Consider the following 22,827-nt stretch of genomic DNA (forward strand, 5'->3'; position numbering starts at 1 on the left):
AATGCAACAGTTAATCGATGCATCGATTATTGATCATCTGTCCTTAAATTTCCTGAGCTTCGATTACATATTGGTGAATCAATGCATCAAATTAGGACTCAGTTTCTCAAGTCTCCTGTTGCCAGTTTGCATTAAAACCTTGAGTCTGTGAGACTGCTCTTCTTTTAGTGCTGGTACGGTAGATTAGCGCGTTGCTGGGATACACACTTTAGGCTTCTGCATTCGAGTTAACAGTAATGAACAACCATAGTTTAGAAAGAAATTACTACTTTTACAATGTTAAAGGGACATCTGATGCTGACGCATGCATATTCTTTTCAATTAAAAACACTTAATTTTGTATTAATTTTTTTTTATAATCGTAAGTGTTCTAATTTGAATATAAGTTGTGCCTCTGTTTAACTATTATGCACAACAGTGTTTTTAATTATTGGCTTGTCTGTTTAAAAAAACAAAACAAAAAAAAAAGCATAAAGTTAAATAAAATATCAATGCATCAATTATCCTTGATAAATGCCTATACAGTAATTGAATACGGAATTAGGGTACCGATTGAACCTCTACAAGATTGTCTTTAAGACTTAGCCTCTACAAGATTGTCTTTAAAAGTCCACAGCGCTCCCTGCTGTTTTGTTTTGTATTTACTGCTCTCTATTACCACCTGGTGGCAGGACTAGCTAAGTGCAGCTAGTGGCAGAAAAAACAGGATTGAAAAGCTGCAGCATTTTTACATTATTGCACTGTGACATTATCACAGGTAAATAGCTGGGTTTGGCTACCTCTATATATCTGCAGGATTGCCAGTTCTGCCACAGAATGCTCCTTCAGGAGTAAGTTTTAGTCACAGAAGCAAGCTCTAAACTGTCTCCATTCTCTTGAGAAAAACGTCTTGAACACACAGCTGCAATGTAAACAATCTTTACTTTTTATAGTTCTTCATTATCAAGTCATTTGAAATTCCAGTACATTTGGATAAAAACAAAACAGAAAACAGTAGTCTTAGTAGTGGTGCAGCAAGCTAATTCATTGGCCTCTGAAAGCCTGGGTCCAGCTCCTACTTGGGTCATAAATAAGTTTTAGGGTCCCATGCCCTCCAGTTGATATTAGTACCTGTCACAAACCAGAACAAAATCCGGCTCTATTGCCAGTCTAGGACTGAATGTCAGAAGGTGTTTATTTCAAGTCTGGACTGAGGTGCAGAGCTACAAGGGGGAGCTGTCATAAAGGAACATACCTGACTTTAGCGATTGCCATTATCCCTCACCAGTCATAAGCACTGAATTCACAAGCTCTAACCCTGAAGATTCCTGGACAAACTTTTGTATTATACCTGCGTTCAATGCTTTGCTTGCTTGTAATAAGCAAGCCCTGTTACTGTATAAGAATAATCATTAAAAATGTGTAAGAAAAGAGAGATGTAGCACCTATGAAAATGTAAGTTGGTAGTGTAGCACATCTGCCGTTAAAACCTGTGACACATTCACAAAGCACATCCATGCTCAGTTTACACCACTTGTTTTCTTCTGAAGTCTTAATGTTTATAGTGAGTAGAGTTTATGAAACTACAGTACATGTGCTGTGCCTAGTTTGTTTCCTGCTAATTCTGTGTTCATGCACTTTAACTTTAGTGCTGCAAACGGCTTTGTGCATTGTGTTGTTTAAAGTAGTTATATAATCCATAATGTACCAGTCATATGATTTGTGTTTACAGTACATATGGCATTATTATTATAGTTTATGGTTCTTCAAATATATGTTTTCTGCTTATGTAAGGTTGGGTTTGTGCGTCTGAAAGGCTGTGATATGAGACAGTCTTACATCCCCACAAACCTTCAGATTACTGTAGCTGTACATTTATGAAGATTTACAGTGTAGTAGCAGCCTGGACTGACTGACTGGCCCAGCCCTCCTTTGGAGGAGTGCTGCCTAATGCTGATGTGGCAGCTCAGATCAGACTCTGCATGCACACTATGGCTCTCGGCCACCCTGTCAACTTAAAGGCAAAAAGCTTCAAACATACCAGCCAAGGCATGAAATTCATGTACTGCAACAGGTGTGGAGAGGGGTGTTATCTGTTTGGCTGTTAAGGTAAACATTCTCCACGCTTGGGGGTTGAGAAAAGGGTTCTTTGCATTGTACTTTCCTGCTGTTGTATACTGTGGCAGTGCGATTGCCCTGCACAGTGGTAAATTAGTGTTGGTGTGGTTTATATGTGGGAATGGGTTTATTTTGTGACGTTTTGGTACTTAATTAGTTTGATTGTATTATTGTTTACAGACGGGCGCTCGATTGAGACTTGCTGCCTGCTATGCTTGATTGAGGGAAGGGCAGCAAGTGATTGGCTGTGCTGGTCCTCAATCAGCAGGTGGGCGGGTCTCGACCGAGTGTCCGTCAGTTTAAAAACATCTGCGGGAGATTGCTCGGGGCTGCTGCAAGGCCTGCCGTTTTCACGGCACCTTTTGAGTTATAGTTTGGGGTATTGTGTTTTATTTTGCACTTTTTGTACGGTTTTCTGTATTTGTCCTCTGTGCGTTACCATCGCTGGTAACGTCATATGACCGCCTTTATTTTACTTTCACTTTGTTTGTTGTTAATAAATCCTGCGCGCCTGTGCTGGCGTTTCAACACCACCTCTGTCTCTCTGTATGCTTGAACAGCGGCTACCCACGCGTGTGACCCGAGGAAGACCCTGTCACATATACATATGTTCTTTTTACAAATAAAACATTTAGCATTAAAACAGAATTTAAAAGAAAAGAGCTCTACTAATGATATCTTTTAAAAGTCAATAATCCCTAAGAAAGTGCAATCCTGTGTTGTACTGTATACAGTTATTTATGACCCATTGACATTATTAACACCATATACTGGCAATATGACAAGGTTGCCATAATCTGTAAAGCTGTCGCAGGGCCGGATTAAAGGACGTGGGGAGCCTACACTAACCCATATTTTGGGGGTCTATGCATATTATGGCGAATGGTGTTATTTACTTATTCGGGCCTGTGTTGGGGACAGGGAGTGAGCAGAGCGAGCCAATTGTATATGGAGCAGGGGAGCGGAGCGCAGAGAAAACCTTTCCAGCCCGCTCTTTCACAGCACTGAGAAGAACTAAGCACGGTTTTATTTTTCTTAAATACATGTTTGTCCATGAATTTTGCAAAAAATGTAACTTTTATATTCAGTGTGATTTGGCATTGTACTTTATAATTCGTTATAAATTATAATTCACTTTATAATTCAAATATATATTCTCCCATTTGTTTAGCTGCCACAGTGTGACAGGCGTCATCAGTGTGCCCATTTGCCTGCGGTGATTACGTATATATTCATAGATTGCATTCAGGGGAATAAGACAATGTAGTTTAACAAAAAAAGATAACTTTTCTGTCCTTTACTACTTTTGTTTTTTGTTTTTGTTTTTGTAGAGTATGAGAAGCGAATACTATGGACTTAAACAGTTCTTGCTGGCTGCAGCCTCCCGCATTGTACACGTTTACCTTTACCGGCCTTTTTTTCTAAAATTCCAACCCCCAAATGAAAAAGAAACATTTCTAAAATGTAAAGAGGCATACTGTGCACATTTGAGACAGGACAGGTTTTTAAATTGGCCCTAAAACTGAAATAAATGAATACGAAAATTGAGCCTGATTCATACGTTATATCCTGCAGACTGATGCCTGAAGTAGTAGGAGCAGGGACAGATGTCTCCCAGGCGGTGAGGGTGTGGGGCGTTTGGTACTGTACAATAGCAGGAAGCTGCTTGCGTGAGACTCAGAGACCAGGTCTGCTGTAATCAAGAAAGAAATGCCCAGCAGAATTAACTGAAAGCAAGCCTCTCTCTCTTCCTGTGTGGGTGGGCCTGTCCACATGCATGCAGGTTTTGTAAAATGTCCCAAACAAACGGCGACCTTGCGGATGCCCCAATTCTGCTAGGCGCCCTACGCTATAGCGAAATTTGTGTATAGGTTCATCCAGCCCTGAGCTGTGGGTATCCTCTATTAGAGACTGTTCTTTGGACTAAACCTTATATAGTCAATTCTCGTTAATACAAATTTCAAGAGACCAGCAAAAAATGTGCGTTATCAGGAGTCTAATTACTGGGCTACTGTATTTGTAGGAACCTAAGTGTAACTAATTTCCCGCTTAGAAAATTCCATCTCACTTGTTACTGCCAGTTAATTTGTAAATTGCTAGGCTTTTGAACAGGAATTCAGCCACTGCTTCTGTACAAGATCCATCCATTATCAATAACTGCTTTATCCTATAGAGCAGGGGTGTCAAACTTAATTTTACCAAGGGCCATATCTTAATTTAACATTTGATTCATGGGCCACAAAATGCACACCTTTTACATATACACATGCATTTTAATAGGAGATATAGAAAATGCATGTTTATATTCACAGTTTTTAATACATACACATGTATGTTATATATGACTTATTCATTTCAAACACGTTATCTATCTTACCTAGTTGGTACCCTGTGCATTTTCATTTATATGCGTATATGTGTATATGCGTATATGCTTGTCATTCAGTCGTAATCTTTGAGCAGATTTTTTAATCTTCATCTTTAATAATAGCTGTTCACAGAAGTATGTACTGCCTGACATTTGACAAGACGCGCGCAGCCTGAATGTGGAGCTGTGGGAATGTGGCTGGAAGGAATGGGTAAAATCAAACTTAGCCTTCAGTGCGTTATTGCACTGCAATTCAATAAATTCCATCTGGATGTCTTCTGGTGCAGTTTCCACATCTATGCCAAACGGGTTTGAAAAAAGCTGGATCTGGAACTGCTACTTGCAAAAATCTGAAAAACGGTGCTCATCACATTCCACACGCAGCACGTTTAGTTTTGCAGCAAACGCACTACCAGGAAAAGTAAAATCCACCATAGAATCACATACATCTTGGCTCGTTAGGAAATGGGAAAGGTTTCCTTGCTGCTTGTGTTTCTCCCACACGTGTAACGTTAGCTGAAGCCCCTTAACACCATCATACAATTCAATTATGACTTGTTTACAGACTCACAGTTTCACATTTCAATTGTTGAGTTGTTCGGTTATATAGCAGAGAAATCCCAAATCACACAACCACTTTGCATCTGAAAGCTGTCTAATTTCTTTCCCTTTATTGTGCATGAAAATTTCTCTTTGTTGACGCAATTCAAAGAACCTTGTAAGTACTGCACCGCGGCTAAGCCAGCGAACTTCGGTGTGGTGCGCAAAATCACCATATTGAGCATTAAACTTGTCACGCAACTTTTGGAATTGCCCTGATGAAATTTTCATTTTCACAACCGTGACCATTATTTGATCCATTTTCAGCACCTTCCCACACAGCGCTTGCTGTTGTAGAATACAGTGGTACATTGTAAGTGTTGTTGGACAATTCACCTCCTGTAGTTTCTTTCACACCAAAGCAACAAGCCTATTTTTTTCACCACACATGGGAGGCGCTTCGTCTGTTGTTGTCAATCCAACTAATTTCCTGTTAACTGAGCTTCCTGCTACTTTTCTGACATGTAATAATCTAATAGACTTAAACTGGGCCAGGCCAAATTACACTGTAGGGAATGAACTTTGCAGGGGGGCTGGGTAAAGTACCTCCAAGGGCCGTATTCGGCTCGCAGGCCTTGAGTTTGACACCCCTGCTATAGAGGGTCGTGGGTTACCAAGCTTTTGAACTCTGGAGACAAAGGCCTGTACTTGTGTGGCTCCTGACCATTAGAGGTCACTGAAGTACAATGAGGTGAACTATCCCCAGGTGATTTTCTTTCCAACCCTCTGTATGCCATGTGTAAATTTGGGTTTGATTTATATTACTGTTCTCTAAATTGTTGCTTCAAGGCTTTTTCCTTGATTTGCAAAGAAATTGATAAATCTATTGGGCTAGATGAAATTCTGTAGTTAGTACAGGTTCTGCTGGGGGTAAACAGCACACAAATTCTCAACTCTCAGGTGTTCTGCCTTTTGTTGTCAGTCCCAGTACTTAAGGGTAATGTCTATTTTGAGAAACTTTGTACTCCAAATGTTCAGCTTTTAGTTGCACTGCCTTGTTTTGATTTAATGATTATTATTGGCAATGTTTTAGTTTCTGTGTGTGTACACCAGGCAAACTGAAATGTGCATACTGTCAGTCAATTTGGCGTCTCATTATCTTTTTTAAGTATGTTAGCAATCCTAATAAAAAAATAAAAATGAGTTCCTCCAAGGCACTGTCAAACAGTAGCGACACTACTCTTTGGGGAATTTTATTTGACAGTGGAATGTTTTGTAATGATGTTTTATTAATTATTTCTTGCAGAGGGAATCCTCGTGTGAAAGTGACACATGGCTACAAAGAGGAACAATGTGCTCCTTCGTTAAGCGTGGAACTCAAGAAGGTGATGGACTTGCAAGCACCCATCACAAGGTACAGTGTAGTTCAATATGTGTGTGCGTAAACACTGACTGGCCTTTGCTTGAGTTGGTGGTGGTTTTCTGCTAATGTTGCCATTCTAGAACACCTGGGAGACTCTTATTTGACACATTGATCAGTGTATCCACTGCAGCGAAGGACGAGCTGTTTGCATGGGAAAAATGTATTGCAACACAGCCATAAAATGTACCATCACCAAAATGAGACAAACCACAACTAATTGATAAGTTGTCTCAGTTGTAACAGTAGCTGTTAAGACAGAGTTAAAGAGTAAGTATCGAGGTTCCAAAAAATATAGCGCTATATGTCCCCATGTTTTGCCAATGTTTAAATATCGTACTTGTAATTTTTATTTTCATTGTTAACATCCTGACAACTTTTTACACTTCTAACTTTAAAATCTGTTTCAAGTCTCTTCAAAATGTCAGCTGCAGTGCTCTTGGGTTTGAGTTGGGCTGCCACCTTTTCCACAGACCAAACCCAGACATATTTCTCAGTCAGCCTAGGTCTATCAAAACTGTACAGTTTAACACAATACCATCAGCTCAGTACCGTATTGGATTGTTTACATCATGTGGATATGTTCGTTGTCCCCAACATGGACAAGGTAGAAAGTACAGATCAGTACTAAACAGTTCTTTTCTAGTAAGATAGTGGAAATCCTTTAAGCAACTAATGTATATCAAAGGAAATATTAAAGGAAGGATGGTGGTTCTTATGCATTTCTCTTAAACCCGGACAAGAAACTATGTGGTCCAGTAGTTAAAGAAAAGGGCTTGTAAGTAGGAGGTCCCCGGTTCAAATCCCGGCTCACTCACTCACTCACTGTGTGACCCTGAGCAAGTCACTTAACCTCCTTGTGCTCTATCTTTCGGGTGAAATGTTGTTGTAAGTGACTCTACATCTGATGCATAGTTCACACACCATAGTCTCTGTAAGTCACCTTGGATAGAGGCATCTGCTAAATATAATAATAATAATAATAATAATTTGTTAATTCCTGCAACCTAGACACAGATGCCAATTCCCGGAATGTCTGGGTCAATCTCTGGGTTTGAGATCTGTACTCAAAATCAGGGGTTTTCAACCTTTTTGTACTTGCGGATCCCTTGACACAAAGTCACCAAAACCAGGGACCCCCACTCAAAGGGGTTAATGTCTAAAAGTATTAAAAAAAAAAAAATACCTAAAAGTATTCTTGCGTGCACTTAGCTGCTTTCTTGGAACGCAAATTCAGAACATTAAAAAAAGTAAAGAAAGTAACTACTGTATATCATATAAATATACACCTGACAGGAATAAGAAGATAAAAATGCTTAAATTACTATTACACAATATCCACAGCAATTATTCAGTATAGTAAAAGTTGTGTGATGGTTGGTGTGATGAGCATAAATGTTCAATTCTCTGAGATATCGCAACGGAAAGACACAGTCTGAGGTAATGTTCTGGTTGAAGTCGAGAGCGGTATTTTGTTTTCAGAGCAGTCAAAGAAGAGAAGCCAGTTTCACACAAGTACATTGTTGCGAATGGTAAGATGATTTTTAAGTCCTTTGCTGCAAACTCTGTGAATTGCTTTTGAGCTCCCATGCAACATCTAGCATCACATTCACTTGTGAGATATTGATTCTTGTGCACACTGTCACTGGAATGCTCTATGAGTTGGTCCCCTTCCTTTTCTGTCAAACTTGAACCACTGCTCGTATTCTCTAAAAAGGGAAACTGGATCCACATTTTGTTACACAGCCATGATTCAGATTCAGCAAAATAATCACCAAACCGCTGCTCCGGAGCCATAGAGATGGGCACATCCTTCACTGCAGTGCTGATGGGCAAATTTGAGTTTTCACAAAGTTCCTCCACTTAGAAATATTCCCCCGTTTCTACCCACTCTTGCCATTTAATTGTCTTCTTACTGGAAGCTTCCTGTTTGCAGTACTACTGTATGATATTGGCATTGCAACCTTGCATCAATTGATTAACTGTTCAGTTCTCTAGAATAATCCGTAAGATATGCAGCTTTAATAACCATTCAATGTCGCTGAAATTAGCAGCAACTTCCATCTGTGAATGGTAGTCTAAAAATTCACGTATTTCAGCACGTAATTCAAAAATACGTTTCGGAACAGCGCTGCAAGATATCCACCTTACTTCTGAATGAGAAAGAAGAGCTTGGTGATCAGCTTCCATCTTTTCCCGCCTGTACAATGAAATGTACCGCCTGTACAATGGTTTGTAAAACAGTATTTAACGCGGGGCTCCATTTTTTTGGACGCTAAAGACACTGTGTAGCATATACTGAGTCTGTACTACAGAAGGCACCACATTTTTTTACACGTCCAATAAGTCAGCTAAGTAGGCCCGTCATAGGCCTGGCACCTCAGTACACAGCCCAGAGCATTTTGACCAAGTAATGAATCAATCAATCTGAATATTTCCTCATCAGATGTATGTTTTGGTAGTTCCTTGCAAAAAAAGGAATTTTTCAGATATCTGTACCCTCGATAAACCTCACGAATGCACATTGAGGCAGCTGTTTTCCTTCAGGACCAACGCGCTTTGCAAGGATAAAACCAAATTTCAAACACTCATCTTCATATTTTCTCATCTTTTTCTGACTGTTTATTCTCTTCTTGCTGCACAGATTCACTTTTTCTCTTGATCAAAAAATCAGTCCATGGTCGATATCGAACTTTGAATTTTTGTAAGCCACCCAGTTGCTGCCTAATCATACCTACATGGTGTGAGTGCTGCTTCCCCACCAACTGCACTTTGACCTTTAACCTTGATCGCTTCCTGAAACAGCGGTGCATGGTGTTTATGCTTAAGTTTTTAACATTTTTTCTTTTTGCTTCAGTTAATGTTTATTGTTTAATCTATTTAATATAAAATGAACACAATGTTTTGTTATCCATGGTCATTTTTTGTTAATAAAAAAAAAAAAAATTATTTTAACTGTTATAGAAACACGTGGGGCTTGTAAAGCTATATTTTCTGTAACCCTGCTACTTACTCTTTAAGAAAGCTATAAGAATAAAGCGCAGATTTTTTCTGTGGCATTAAGGGAAACCACAGTGATGAAACTTTCAGTCTTAATACAAAAAGCTGTGTAACAGTATTTTTTTTTTTCCTGAGCAAGAATGACTGAAGTTACATGCCGCAGCCATATGTGGACTAGCTACTTTCAGTGCTGTCACTTATTGTTACACATGGCCCAAATTAGTCTAAGCCTGCGGAAATTCACCTATGTCAACTTATTTTCTTTTTAAAAGGATGACATGAACAGTACTTTACAATAGTATAACTTCCTACACTGATTGGCTAAAAAAAAACTGGTTCAGAGATAAAACATAATAATAAGAAAAAAACAATCTACCTGAGTAAAAAGGATCACGTAACTATAGGTGTAGAGTGACGTGCTGGAGGCTTTCAACGGGGTTTTAAAAACAGTGCAGCCTTTGTGGACTTGACAAAAGTTTTCTACATAATTGATGATGGAATCTTGCTGCCCATGTTAATTGGAAGGGTGTACCCAAAAATTGCTAGCTTTTACAGTAACTGCATTGTCTTTGTCATTGTAGTGTTTACTTTTCTGAATGTGTACACCAGCTAATGCTGAGGACAGAAATTATTCATACTGTCAATCAATTGGGAACCCAACGTGTAGATACTTTATCTACTGTACAGACTTTTTTTTTTATTATTATGCAGCCTCAGCCAATAACTATGCTACTGTATTGCAGCATTTCAACATCCAAACATTCAACACTGTGCTTACAGCTCTTGCACGTACTGATATATTTCACTGTAAATGATTCATATTCGGATTTACTTTCCCCTCGTCTGTAATATAAGCTGGTTTGTTATTTGTTGGGTGCCTTTGGAAATTGGCCTTCTGGCAGTTGATTTCTAGGATTGCAAAGTGTGTCTGGATTAAAAATAAATATTACACAAGATACTGTTGCCTTACTTTGAATGCAGCACCATATGGTACACTTAAGAGCTGAAGCGATAAGGAAAGGGGCTTATTTTTCCATAATGGACTTTAATGGAACTGGACATCTGTCAAGGTGCGACTTGTGTGGTTCATTTACTTATTTTCTTGAAACCAATATTTTGCTTGTTCTTTTATCACAGCATGTGATCATACAGAGCACAGAGTGATAAAAGATGCCCTACCCCAATCACTCAAATATTATTTTTTGGTGTTTGTTTACTACGTTGTTGCACTGTAAATAAATTTAGCTTTCTTTTGTACTACTTTACAAGAAAGTACATTGTTTGTTTAACCATCCTTTTATGTTCAGTATTTAGGTACATCTGTTATGTTTTGGGTCATATTGACCCAATGCAATTTCAGACTAATTTAAACAGCCTTAAATTGATTAACTGTTTTTATTTGCAAAGGTTTTACTCTTTTATACTCTTTTAGTCCAGCAGCTGTGATAAAACTTATTTGACTGCCAACCTGGGAGCTCCTTATTTTGGAATGTCTTTACCAGTGAGATGTTGTTGCAATACTGACAGAGAAAATTAGGCTCTGCCTTGTAGATATATTTTTTTTTTTTTTTTTGTTTATAAATATCTCCAGACAGGTGCAGACATTTCTAGAGATAATAATACAAATATAATAATAATAAAATAACAAATTGAAGAAGTTTGTTATTCCTGAACACAAATCGACATAGATAAATGCCACGGGTCACAATGACACGAAACATCTTATTTGTATACATGTGTATGTATGTATGTATATATATATATATATATATATATATATATATATATATATATATATATATATATATATATATATATATATATATACATACATACCTGTTCTAAAAAAAAATAAACTCAAAAGGTTCTTTTTTCTGTGTTCATGACCCCAACTTAGGAAAAGTCATAAAATATTATACAGAAAAAGAAAAGAAAAAGAGTATTTAAGCTAATTGGAAACCAGAGTCGGGTCAAAAAGACCCGAAACCTAATAGGAGGGTTAAAGCTCAATACGTAGCTATAGGGACTCGAGCTTTCTCTTAAATGTCCAGTAGTTTTTCAAATGATGTGGGCCTGTTTGTTTCAGTAGAAACATTTTACTAGAAACTATTTATAGTTAAGTCTAGGTCGGTCTCCTATACTCACCATGCTCCATGGTATTCTGTCCATCTGCACTCTATTAAGGCTTGTAGTCATAAAATTGAGCGTAGGTGGCAGAACTCTGGTTTAACTGTACATCTGCACTTATTGGAGTCATTGGCTGAATACAGGGATGCTATGGCAACTGCCAGGTCTAGCTATTTTTCAAATATTATTGAGAATAATCAAGATAATCCTGTATACCTGTTGTCCACCATTGATCGCTTGTTAAAGCCTAACTTCTCCACTACATTGCCAGCTTCACGTCAGTTATTCAACAGGGTTTTTTTTTAGAATACAGGGCTTGAATTTCAGCGCTGGATTGTGGGATTCTTTCATTTTCCAAGTTGCTCCCACATATCTGCAACTTTCAGTGTGAGAAAGTCCCGAGGAGATATTTTAAGACTTACAAGCTACTGTATTTTCCACACAATTTAGAATGTTTTAATGAAACATTACAACAATCTCTAAGGAAGTGGTGTCAGTGATGAAAGCACTATGAGCCGCATTCTGAGTAGTTCTGGTTAAAATAAATAAATAAAAGTATTGCTTTATTTTAAGTGCCGCAGGACTTTATTCTCTTGTACGTGATTCTCGGCTGCTATCTGTAACATTATAGAAACTCAGTACACTGCAGAAAGTACACATTTTTGGGGAAAAAAAAATTGATATTAAATCTATCTAGGTGTTTTGCAAGCAGTGACTTTCGCGTTAACTCTTAAAACTCAGCCCCTTTCATTTTGGGGCGCCACCGCACCGAAGGTTAGGCACATATTACTCGGACACCGTAAAAGCCACTTGCCTGGTCATGGCTTATTTAAAATTACAGACTCCGGATTTTCCAAAGACGTATTAAGTGTGTGTATGCAGTACTCCTAGCCAGAACTACGATTGTCTGAAGTTAAGCCTCTCATCATGTGAAAGAGTTCACAGCTTAGGTTTTGTTTTGAGTCTATTGCTCCATCATTGTAGCAGCTAGACTGAAAGGGGCGGCATCGCTGGAAAGCTTAGAAGCTCAGCTTCTCTCTAACACCCCCCCCCCCATGTTCTTTAAATATTAAAGTTCAACGGTGCAGTGTTTTAGTGTACAATATATATTGTTTCTTTCTCATTTCTACCACATATAGTATGCCTGATCATATTGCAACATAAATAATATGAAAGGACATTTTGTGGCCTTTCATTCGATATGTTACACATACACAAATGAAAACAGTGAAAAACAGGTGGAAATAGGGCTGCGTGTAAAGAGTTGATGGTGCTATGCTTGAGTTTAGATCCAAAATATATTTTCTATTATTTTATATGTTTCTATTATTTCTATATTTTCTGTTTTCTCACAGATAGATTATTGTAACGCCCTGCTCGCAGGCATCTATAAAAAGCACACTTACCAAATTACAATATGTTCAGAACTCAGCAGCTAGAATCCTGGCTAGGTAATATGCAAGTGATCACATCACTCCTGTCTTGGAGTCCTTGCACTGGTTGCCTGTCAGGTTTCGATTTGATTTTGAAATTCTTAATCTTTAAGGCTCTGCATGGTTTGGCTCCACAGTACTTCTCTGATCTTTTATCTGTTTACACTCCCACACGCAGTTGTTTCTTCTTCTTCTTCTTCTTCTTCTTCTTCTTCTTCTTCTTGTACCACATATCTATTTTTAAACTGTGTACAGTATTAGGGATGTGCTTTTGGTACATTTTTATGACCGTTTTAAATGCTATGCAGGTGTCCGCTTTCAAATCATATCTACATACACACACACTCTTTCTCTTATATTCTACATAATACAATATTTTAACATCGCAAAGACTTATCTACAAAGTAAAAAAAAACAAAAACTTACATGCCAAAGTATATATTAAAATTAAGGCTGTCACTCGATTCAAATTTTTGATCAGTTCATTTGTGGGCTTAGTTAATTAACCATAGATTAATCGGTAGATTAATTTGTCCACATTTTTAATGTCACATTTGTATTGTTATTTTTATCTTAGTAAATATCTATTTGTGTTTGTACTGCACTGTTGAGATGTGCTGGCCCTATGGGCATAAAGTGAATAAACTAAACCTTTTTTTATGTTCTATTATTATATTCAAAGAACAGAACAACACCAATAATAATAGTAAATTAATTCCCTTTCAAAGTATGTATTCCATTACACAATGGGTTAACATTGGAACCGATGATATTTTGGACTACATACAACCGCCGCACCAGCATTGGCCTCATACATAACATTTTCAGAGCAGAAATACCGTATTTATATTCTTTCTGAAACGAGCACAAATACATAAACATGAAAAACTGTAGTAAAATAAACTTTACGCAATAAACTTCTGTGTAACCAGGTGTGGAAACCTGTATGCACACTTAACATTATAAAACTTAAATAATTAGTTATAAAAATAGCCTAAAACAAAAATATAACATAACTTATGCAAAGTGAAAGCGCTTTGAGTGAAACAGAGTTCAAAGGCTCTGTCTGTCTGTTCAGAGTTCTGTTACAGCTTTCCTGTAGAAAACATGCTTTTCAACTGTACCAGTGTATTTGCCACAGACTGCCTTTTCACAGCAGGCGCAGACATCAAAAGTTATGTTTTTATTGCATTTAGCAACCTGGCATTGTCTTTTATTCAGTGTGCCAGTGGTCACAGCACTGGCTGAAGGTTGAGGGACATTTGCCAGCCGGCTTTTGTGTCTCTTATCAAAATGTTTCTACCGTAGCTCCAGGGCTAGCTGCAAAATGAAGTCCCTCCGAGTGATTGTATTGCCGGTGCACTCTTTGTACAAAACCAAAACGTTAATGGCTGCCAGGTCCAAAACATTATAAAAAAAACATCCAGCAGTCACCAGCGAGTACCACCTTTGACAGAATACAGCTGTGCCATTTGATCCAGTATATCCACACCATACTTCGTTGTGTTGTAAAATGCAACAGCCTCTGGCTTTTGTTTAGCATCAGTCCCAATGGTCACTGATTTGTGCAGAGAGCTTAGAAAAAACTTTAAAAAAAAAAAAAAAAAAAAAAAAAACCTGTACACACTCAGGGTGACTATATCACACTGTACTGTGATTCAATGTGTATATTTTGTGACAACTAATAATAATAGTAATATATGATGAGTAGAATGACTTTCATTAGTGTTTCGGCACTCGACAGAAGTATATAATACATTCTTTCACAGTGCCTTTGATTTTATTACAAAGCCCAGACTAAATTGTCGGCTATATTGTATTGATTTCAATATGCCACATAAACTGCGGGTCTGGTGGTTGCAGAAGCAAGTGCTTATAACTTATTCACTTTTACGATTCTGCAGCTGAAACACTGTATGGGCATTTAATTCAAATATTTAGTAACACTTAAGAACGGACATGCACAAGATATTCACATCAGAAGAGATATTTCAATTTGAATTGCAAGCCATTCAAAAAGCGGCTATGGCAATGCTAGTATTAACCTGTTACGCCAGGTTCAACTGAACACTCTATCAAAGCTGCATCTTACGACTGTGACATCAGCATGCCTGTCTCCGCCCCCACAAGAGACCAAACGGCGTGCAGGACGGCGCTCAACGCCATTTTCTGTTTCAGCCTTTTTATTTTTTTAAATTTTATTTTTGCTTGTTTTTTCCCCTTGGGATAAACTGCTGAAGCAAAAAAGTGTTTATGTTTTGGAGCTAAGAACCAAGGTCAAGCTCTATCAAAACAAAGGCTGTCCAGTTGGATTGCGGAGCCAATCAAGATTGCTTACCAGCAAGCCAACTTGCCCCCTCTAGAGAAGGTCACAGGTCATACCACCACGGGTCTTACTACATCTTGGGTATTGTTTCAGGGTGCGTCGGTCTCTGACGACCTTGGTTCACTACACACCAGTGGCCCTTGTGGCTGGCCGGGAGCCTGCAGGCCTGCCTGTGTGCAATTCAGAACTGCATGGTCCTCCGACGCTGTAATGGCTTCATGGTGGGCTTGCAGTGTGAAAAAAAGCAGATGGCTGACGGAATACGTTCGTCTGTCCCAAGTTAGTGTGGGGGTTGCAGCGGTGGCCGAGCATTCCAAATTGGGAGAAAATCGTGGGGTAAAATAATTGGCGATTCCAAATAAAAAAATTAAAATACGTGTTTAGTGAAATTTGTATAGTGGGACACTTTTCCAGTCCAGACACTTGCTGAACCCGCTGGTTACCATTATTTATAGTCTAGCACGAGTCTGTAAGCTCTGCTGCATGTCAGATGTTATATTGAGTACAGTATAGTAGTTAGGTGGTTATGACACTCAGAAGGCTTGTTGAAAGGTGAAACCTGTTATTCTCCCTGTTCTAACATAGTAGGTAAACTTAAGTGTTTGTTATGAAACTTGGGCCCTTTGGACTGAATAAAATCCTCTGCATTCTTGTGGCTTGAGTTCAGTGCCTCGCGACTTGCTTAAAACATGCAAAAACTTGTGGGCATGTCCGCAGGCACCACAATAAATTATTTATAACTTCTCAGTGAGCCTGTTTTGGGTTAGAGCATTCATAGTTTATAAAAGGGATTAATACAAGTGGAAGTGCAACACCATAATAATAGACCATAGATCAAATTTCTATTATTTATTATTTAAAAAGAACAAAGTTCAAAACAGAGCAACGTTTCTGCCAGGAGCATACAGTACATGTTATATACAGTGCATGTCTGTGTTATATATTTCAAACTGACAGGTCAGGTTCATGATACTGATTCTGTTTTTTTTTTGTATAACAGTACTAGAAGGAATTTCCGTTATTCATATTTTTTTACACTATTGACTGCATGACAAGTCTTTGTCATGTTTATTTGGCCAAGGAGTGATACTGTATGGCATATTATTTTCTTAAATCGCAGTGTCAACCAAAAACTCCTGGCCTGGTACTGGATTTTTATTTCACACAATTCCCAATGTCATTAAGAATTAACGGTACATAAAGCTAAAAGATGATTATATCAGGTATGGTTGAAAAGCTGACAGATTGATTTAAGTCGTGGGTTTTGAGTAAGGCGTTCTGGAATTAATGAGTTGTAGAAAGAAATGTTGGCCATATTAAAAAATGTATGCAGTAAGTGTTAATTGCTTTGTCTTTTCCTTGTGTGCAATAATTGCTGTCTTGCAGAGAAATGAAGCAATGGAAAAACAAGAACAGCTGTCTAAAAAAACAAAGAAATACTGTTATATTTCTGAATTTTATCCTGGCTTTTATATAGCTTCAAAAAGTACTTTGGTTAACAGTGCAATTTCATTATTTTGCTGAAATTGAGACAGCTGCCTGATGATTCATTTCTCAAGGGCTGCATGTTCTATTAAACTTGTGTTAGCCAAAAAATTAAGTGTTCCTTTTTATTTTTTTTAATTCAGCACATATATATGTGCAGCTGGCGACGAGGGAAGAACCTTGTGACAGCCTGGAGAGACAGCTGACAGGGGGAAATAGACACCATTGGGGCTGGCAGGGGTTAGCCAGCTCTGTTTTTTCAAATGGAATAGGATGCTGGAGACACCCGTCCAAGGCTTCTAAGAAATTAAAGAGAAAAATATGTCTGAGTGGGGTGGGGGGGGGGTGACTCAAGGTTTGACAACACGGTTAACGGCTTAGAAAAGGAAATGGAGAGTACTTTGCAAAGGACTAGCTCAAAATCTGCAGTTAGCAAAGACATGGAGCTCCAGGGTTGTGCCTGTGGCTGGAGCAAAGTGACAACAGTTAGGGGTTTGAAGATTCATCAAGGGAGAATAAAATGCTTGTGGGAGAAGGGACAAGGGCCTTGCTCCTCCATTCAATACTTTTTACAAAGTCAAGTCAGTCGAATGAAATCCAGCGACAGGAAACAAACCACAGTTCGCAGGATATCAGCACCCCTGTCATAGATGAGAGGAGGACTTGCATAAACACAACTAGTGATGAACCTAATGATCCTTGTGAACCCAGTCAGATGAACCAGCATAAGAGAGAAGAACCTCAACGGGCATAAACCTGGAGTTAAATGGCCAAGAGCTTGTGAGAAAACAGCGTGGGACACAGTAAACACAGATCTCATTTTTGCATTGGAAAGGTTAGGTGGAACAGTCGAAAAGAAGCTGAACAAATTTGGTATTCCATCTATGTATATGGTATCAAGAGGTTTGAAGCTGAAAAAAGAAAGGAGAAAGTACAAACTAATCCTGTAAAGTCTAGACGACAGCAAGAGGTTGAGCCTTTAGTTAGAGAGAGGAGGCAGTTGTGGAAACAATGGAGGAGAGCAGAATAAAGTCAGAAAGAGGCACTCAATCTATTACAAAGGGTCATAAAAGATAAGCTTGCAATATTGCGCAAAGCTGAGTGCCTAACGGAAACGCTGCAAAAAGGAGCCTGCGAGAACTAACTTTTATCAAGACCCATTCAAATTTACAATTAAGTTATTTACCAAGGAGAAAAATGGCACACTAAAAGCAACTACTTCTGAGCTGGAAAGATACCTTGAGGAAGCACACACAGATTTAAAAAGGCAGGAGCCTATGTTGATTCCTTCAGACATCCCACCTATCAATCCACCAGAATACCAAATGGGGTACTGCAGACCTAAGCGGAAAGAAGTAGAGCAAGCTGTGAAAAGCAAGGGTGTCATCATCTCCTGGGCCTAATGGATGAGGTGCGTAAAGGCAGTTTCCTAGGCCAAGCAGGGAGAATGGACAATGTGGGAGAGTGTGGAACAACACAAGATTGGCTGGCAAGATTTATGAACAACAGAGCAGGATCAGTTTCCTCATCAGGTCAACATGACATTCTCCCATTACCACAGCACCTTAATGTATGGGTAGGAGAGGATCAATGGTGTCCTTTGTGTTCATCACCAGTTACATTAAGACAGGATGTAAGATGGGTCTTAGCCAAGGACGGTTTACTTGGCATCATGACAAGGTTCTGTGTTGTTTGGTCTTAGCATTGGAAGACAAGTGCAGCATGACCAAGGAGGATACAAGAACAACATTCCTCCATCCAGGGGAGCAACCTCCAAGAAAAGGTATTAAAACTAAAACTCTTCTAGGACGGCTGGAGGCTGCTAGAGACTGGAAAATGGTGGCAGATGTTGGACAATGGCTTATTTTCCCACTTGAGATTCCCACCCCCACCTGCCACCACTAACCTTTGACCTGATATTGTCTTGTGGTCTGGATCAGCACACCTTGTTCACCTGGTAGAGTTAACAGTGCCATGGGAGGATACTGAAGATGAGGCGTATGCAAGGAAGAAACTTCGGTACTCTCAACTAGCTGCTGAAGCGAAACAGCTAGGATGGAGAGTCCAGGTTTACCCAGTGGAGGTGGGTTGTCGACGATTTGTGGCACACTCCACAACCCGGTTTCTCAGAGACATCGGATTTAGTGATCAGGAGTTGCGACACATTGTGATGAACTTATCTGAAGTAGCACAGAGCAGCAGCAACTGGCTCTAGTTGAATCAAAAAGATTCTGGTTGGGGACCTCAAGCACAGTAGAAACAAAAAAAAGCATCGATGTAAAGGAATGTAAGTAAGCTGGGCTTACCTGAGTGGGGGACGGAGGAGCGTGATGCTTGGGCGCCAGAATCACTGTCGAGCCCTCTTAAGGTGTCATGGGCTAGTCGAAGAAACACCAAGCATGGAAGGTACCCACTTGAAGACCCTAGAGAAGTGCCTTACTCGGCTCACTCCAGACGGTTGTCATGCTGATGCTCTAGGGAGCCTGCACTGTGGTTGATCCCTGGAGCCAGCATGTCAGCCATTGTGTGTGCTGATATGCCAGGGAGGTAAAATAGGGTGATCCTTGGAGCCAGCATTACACTTCAGCCATCAACACCAGGCAGAAGGATCTCTTCATCATCGAATGGAAGGAAATGCAGATCACATTAGTTTACAGTAAAAGAAGTTATGTCTTAGTTGGAGTTCTTATCTTAGTGAGAGCTGAGTCCAATATCAATGTGAAGTTTTAACAACTGCTCTCATATAATGAAAATAATCAATCATTAAAGCTGTGCAAACAAATTTAATATCCCTATTAAGACAAAATGTATAAACAACAGACTTTCTGTTATGTGGAATGTAATAAACGAGAACCAAAATGGTGAGTTTTTCCCCCTTCATTTTACAACGCCATTTCCTCGTTTTTTTTTATTTAAAGTGTGTATAGTTAAATTTCAGTTTTTGTTTGCTGTTCAACTAACCTCATGTTATTACTTTTTGAAAATGTGACTGGCAAATAAGGCTTACACAATGTATTCTTTACTCCTGGGATAATTTTCCACTTCAGTGTGTTACATATCGTAACATGTTGCTGTAAAGTACAGGCCACACACACGGGCCACCCCCCCTAGCCCCTGCTGCTATTCTGTCTGTTTGCGTTCTGAGCAATATAATGGTTTATTACTTTTTGAAAACGAACGAATATCCGAACGAGTACTTAAGTTATAAGCAAATATCCAAACGTGAAATTCCAGGGTTCGTTCCAGCAATAATAGTAGGCATGTTGTATAAAGTTAAAAAAAAAAAAAATTGTCAGTCTGTTCAGTTTATTTCTGTCTGTAAAAACATGAAAAATACCCTGGAAGGTTCCTATTTGAATTATTTAAATTACTGTGTTATTTGCATCTGCCACTGTTACTATCAGTTGAATTCACAAACTTCAGCAATTTACAGCATTATGTTTTGGCTTGAAGCCATTTGAATTGTATTAACTAGTATAGTGTATGTGTGTACAATATGTGCACTGTGCCTGCTAATGGTATGTTTTCTTTCTGTTTTTTAGTTTGCAGTCAATGCAGGAAGACCTGGTGGTTGCCACTGCCGATGGCCTTCTCCATCTCATTCACTGGGACGCAGTGACAAATGGGAGGAAGGATATCAATGTCTGTACAGTTCCCTTTTCTGTAGACCTACAGTCCTCAAGAGGTAAGGTCCAGTGTTTGCTAGGAGAGATGAACATTGTACGGAATTAAACTGGTATCCCCTTGTCCTAGGTAGATACTAAGGTATAATTTGATGATTGTGTCCTGTGAAATCTTTTGGTAGACTTTGTCTTTTCGGACAGTAAGAGGTAACCCTGCCCCAGCCTTGCTCAGCACCGAGCCAGTACCAGATATCTTGCAAGGCCAGAGTTTCACGGTTCCGGCTCAGCTCGGCTTGACAAAATGACAAGTGTGAAACTAGCCGTACCGTGAGGGCTCGGCTTGGCTCGTCCCGGGTGTGCAAGTCTGAAAAGGCTATTTGTGTCTTTCTGAAATGGGTTTCATCATTTTCTGTTCTATGTTTTACTGTTTTCATCAGTTATGTAATCTGCTGCATCTTGCCCATGGACCTCACTAAAAAATAGGACATCATTAAGTAAATAAACACAGGATACATGATGTCTAAGTTACCCATTCTTTTAAACTGTTTATTGTTTTTCAATACCTACACAGAACCATGATGTTTTCTGTTTCTCCTACCTTGATTTTAAAACATTTTGTGGTGAATCTGAAAAACATTACCAGATGCACTGTATTGCAACGGGTGAGAGTCGGCTTACGAGATATTTGCGACAGGATTTTCTTTTCATTGTAGCTGGCTTTGGTAAACATGCTTCAACACCAGCGCTCCTAGCTGGATACTGAGCCAACTGTTTGTTTTACGGTGTCCCTATTATACTGTAACATGAAGGACAATGCATCATCACACCCATGTACTAAATCAGCAGGGGGCTTGAAAATGTGCATTCTATTCCTGTAAGGTTGAAATCAAAGCTTGAAATACAGAGCTTCTTGGGGGCCGGCCGCCTTCTCTTAGATGCAGCTTGATTTTAATATCCATTAAATATTTGTAGATGACTTTTTTTTATTTTTTTTTAAATAGTTGAACATAATTCCTAGAAGAAGAAAAAAAAATTGTTAAAGCTTTGTGTTTCTTTAAATCAAGTCATTCACAGCTTCCCTGTATCGGACAGTAGATTGTGATGCTTCTAGGTACCCCTAATATAGAATACTGATGACTAAGGGATAAACAAAGGTAAATGCTGAATCTATGAGACCTAATCTTTTTTGAATACTAATAGATTCACCACTTTGAGTTGTTTATCCCGCTTAAAACATTTCTGAGTCAACTGATATCAAAAACGCCATTGACAAATACAATTAATATTCCACCTCTTCTTGGCAATTAAAACATATTGGTATCAAAAATGAAAAAATGTTCCATTGTCGGCTGTGGTTTCAGTTACTGGTTTATTTTGACAAATCCACATTTGACAAATCCAGTTTTAATTGAAAAATGTATAAATTAAGAGGCGTTTACAGTGAATAATTAACAGATTCACTGTTGTTATAAATAAATAAATAAATAAATGGCAAAAACTCTAAATCTATGAAGATTGAACAGATGCCGTCATGTTTAATGAACTGTTCAATTTGAAAGCTTAATCAGAACTCCAGCTCAGTGCTGTGTATAGATGGAAGCTGTATTCAAATTTTCACCATTTAAATGTTGAGTCCTGTGTTTTTTGCTTTTTGTGATTATCAGGCCCTTCACAGGATTTTGAAGGTGTGCACATTAGAGACATGGAGTACTGTATAACCCTGGATGGCTTTGCTGTAGTCTTTGATGATGGACGCGTGGGCTTTATTACTCCAATATCAAGCAGATTTACTGCAGAGGTAAGACACAGTTACTTACCGCAAGTAATTGTTCAGTGTGCGCCATCTACAGTAATAAAACTCTTTTTCTCAATTGGCCACTTAGGAATTGCTTAAATATATGCATGTCGGACATGTTGCGGTATATTCAATTAATTTAATCAGTAGATCTGATTATGTTTAAATAATGAAACTAAAGGACCTGAGACTAAAACTGCATGTTAGTCTGTTCAGTTTATTGCTGGAAGGTTCCTATTTGAATTATTTAAATGTTGGCGGTATTTGCATCTGCCACTGTTATGATCAATTGAATTCACAAACTGCAGCAATTTACAGCATTATGTTTAGGCTTGAAGCCATTTGAATTTTACTAACCTGTTTTTTTTTAATATGTATCTTTTAAATAATGAATTATGGGTCAGCTGTGGACTTATTTACAGAGCCTAATGGTTGCCTATTGAGTCCCAGAGACCTAAGGAATCTACTATCAATTGGAAAGTCTTACAAGGTTGAAAAATTTAAGTAAACTGACAAATCCTGGATTGAACAAGTATATGCAGTGTTTACACAAAAAAGCACAAGCATCTCCTTCCATTAAAACAAACAAACAAAAAAAAAAAACATTTGTTAT

At 38.6% G+C, this 22,827-nt stretch overlaps 1 protein-coding gene across 1 annotated transcript in view; it reads left to right on the plus strand.

Moving 5' to 3' along the window:
- LOC121319801 (guanine nucleotide exchange factor subunit RIC1-like) overlaps window positions 1–22,827 on the plus strand; it is a 117,056-nt gene that overhangs the window by 69,574 nt on the left and 24,655 nt on the right. The window contains exons 4-6 of the mRNA XM_041257639.1: window positions 6,312–6,419; window positions 20,339–20,481; window positions 22,084–22,217. Of these exons, the coding sequence (XP_041113573.1) occupies window positions 6,312–6,419; window positions 20,339–20,481; window positions 22,084–22,217 (385 nt within the window). The remainder of the gene's footprint in view (window positions 1–6,311; window positions 6,420–20,338; window positions 20,482–22,083; window positions 22,218–22,827) is intronic.

This window comes from Polyodon spathula, chromosome 1, assembly GCF_017654505.1.
Source record: "Polyodon spathula isolate WHYD16114869_AA chromosome 1, ASM1765450v1, whole genome shotgun sequence".
Lineage (NCBI taxonomy): Eukaryota > Metazoa > Chordata > Actinopteri > Acipenseriformes > Polyodontidae > Polyodon > Polyodon spathula.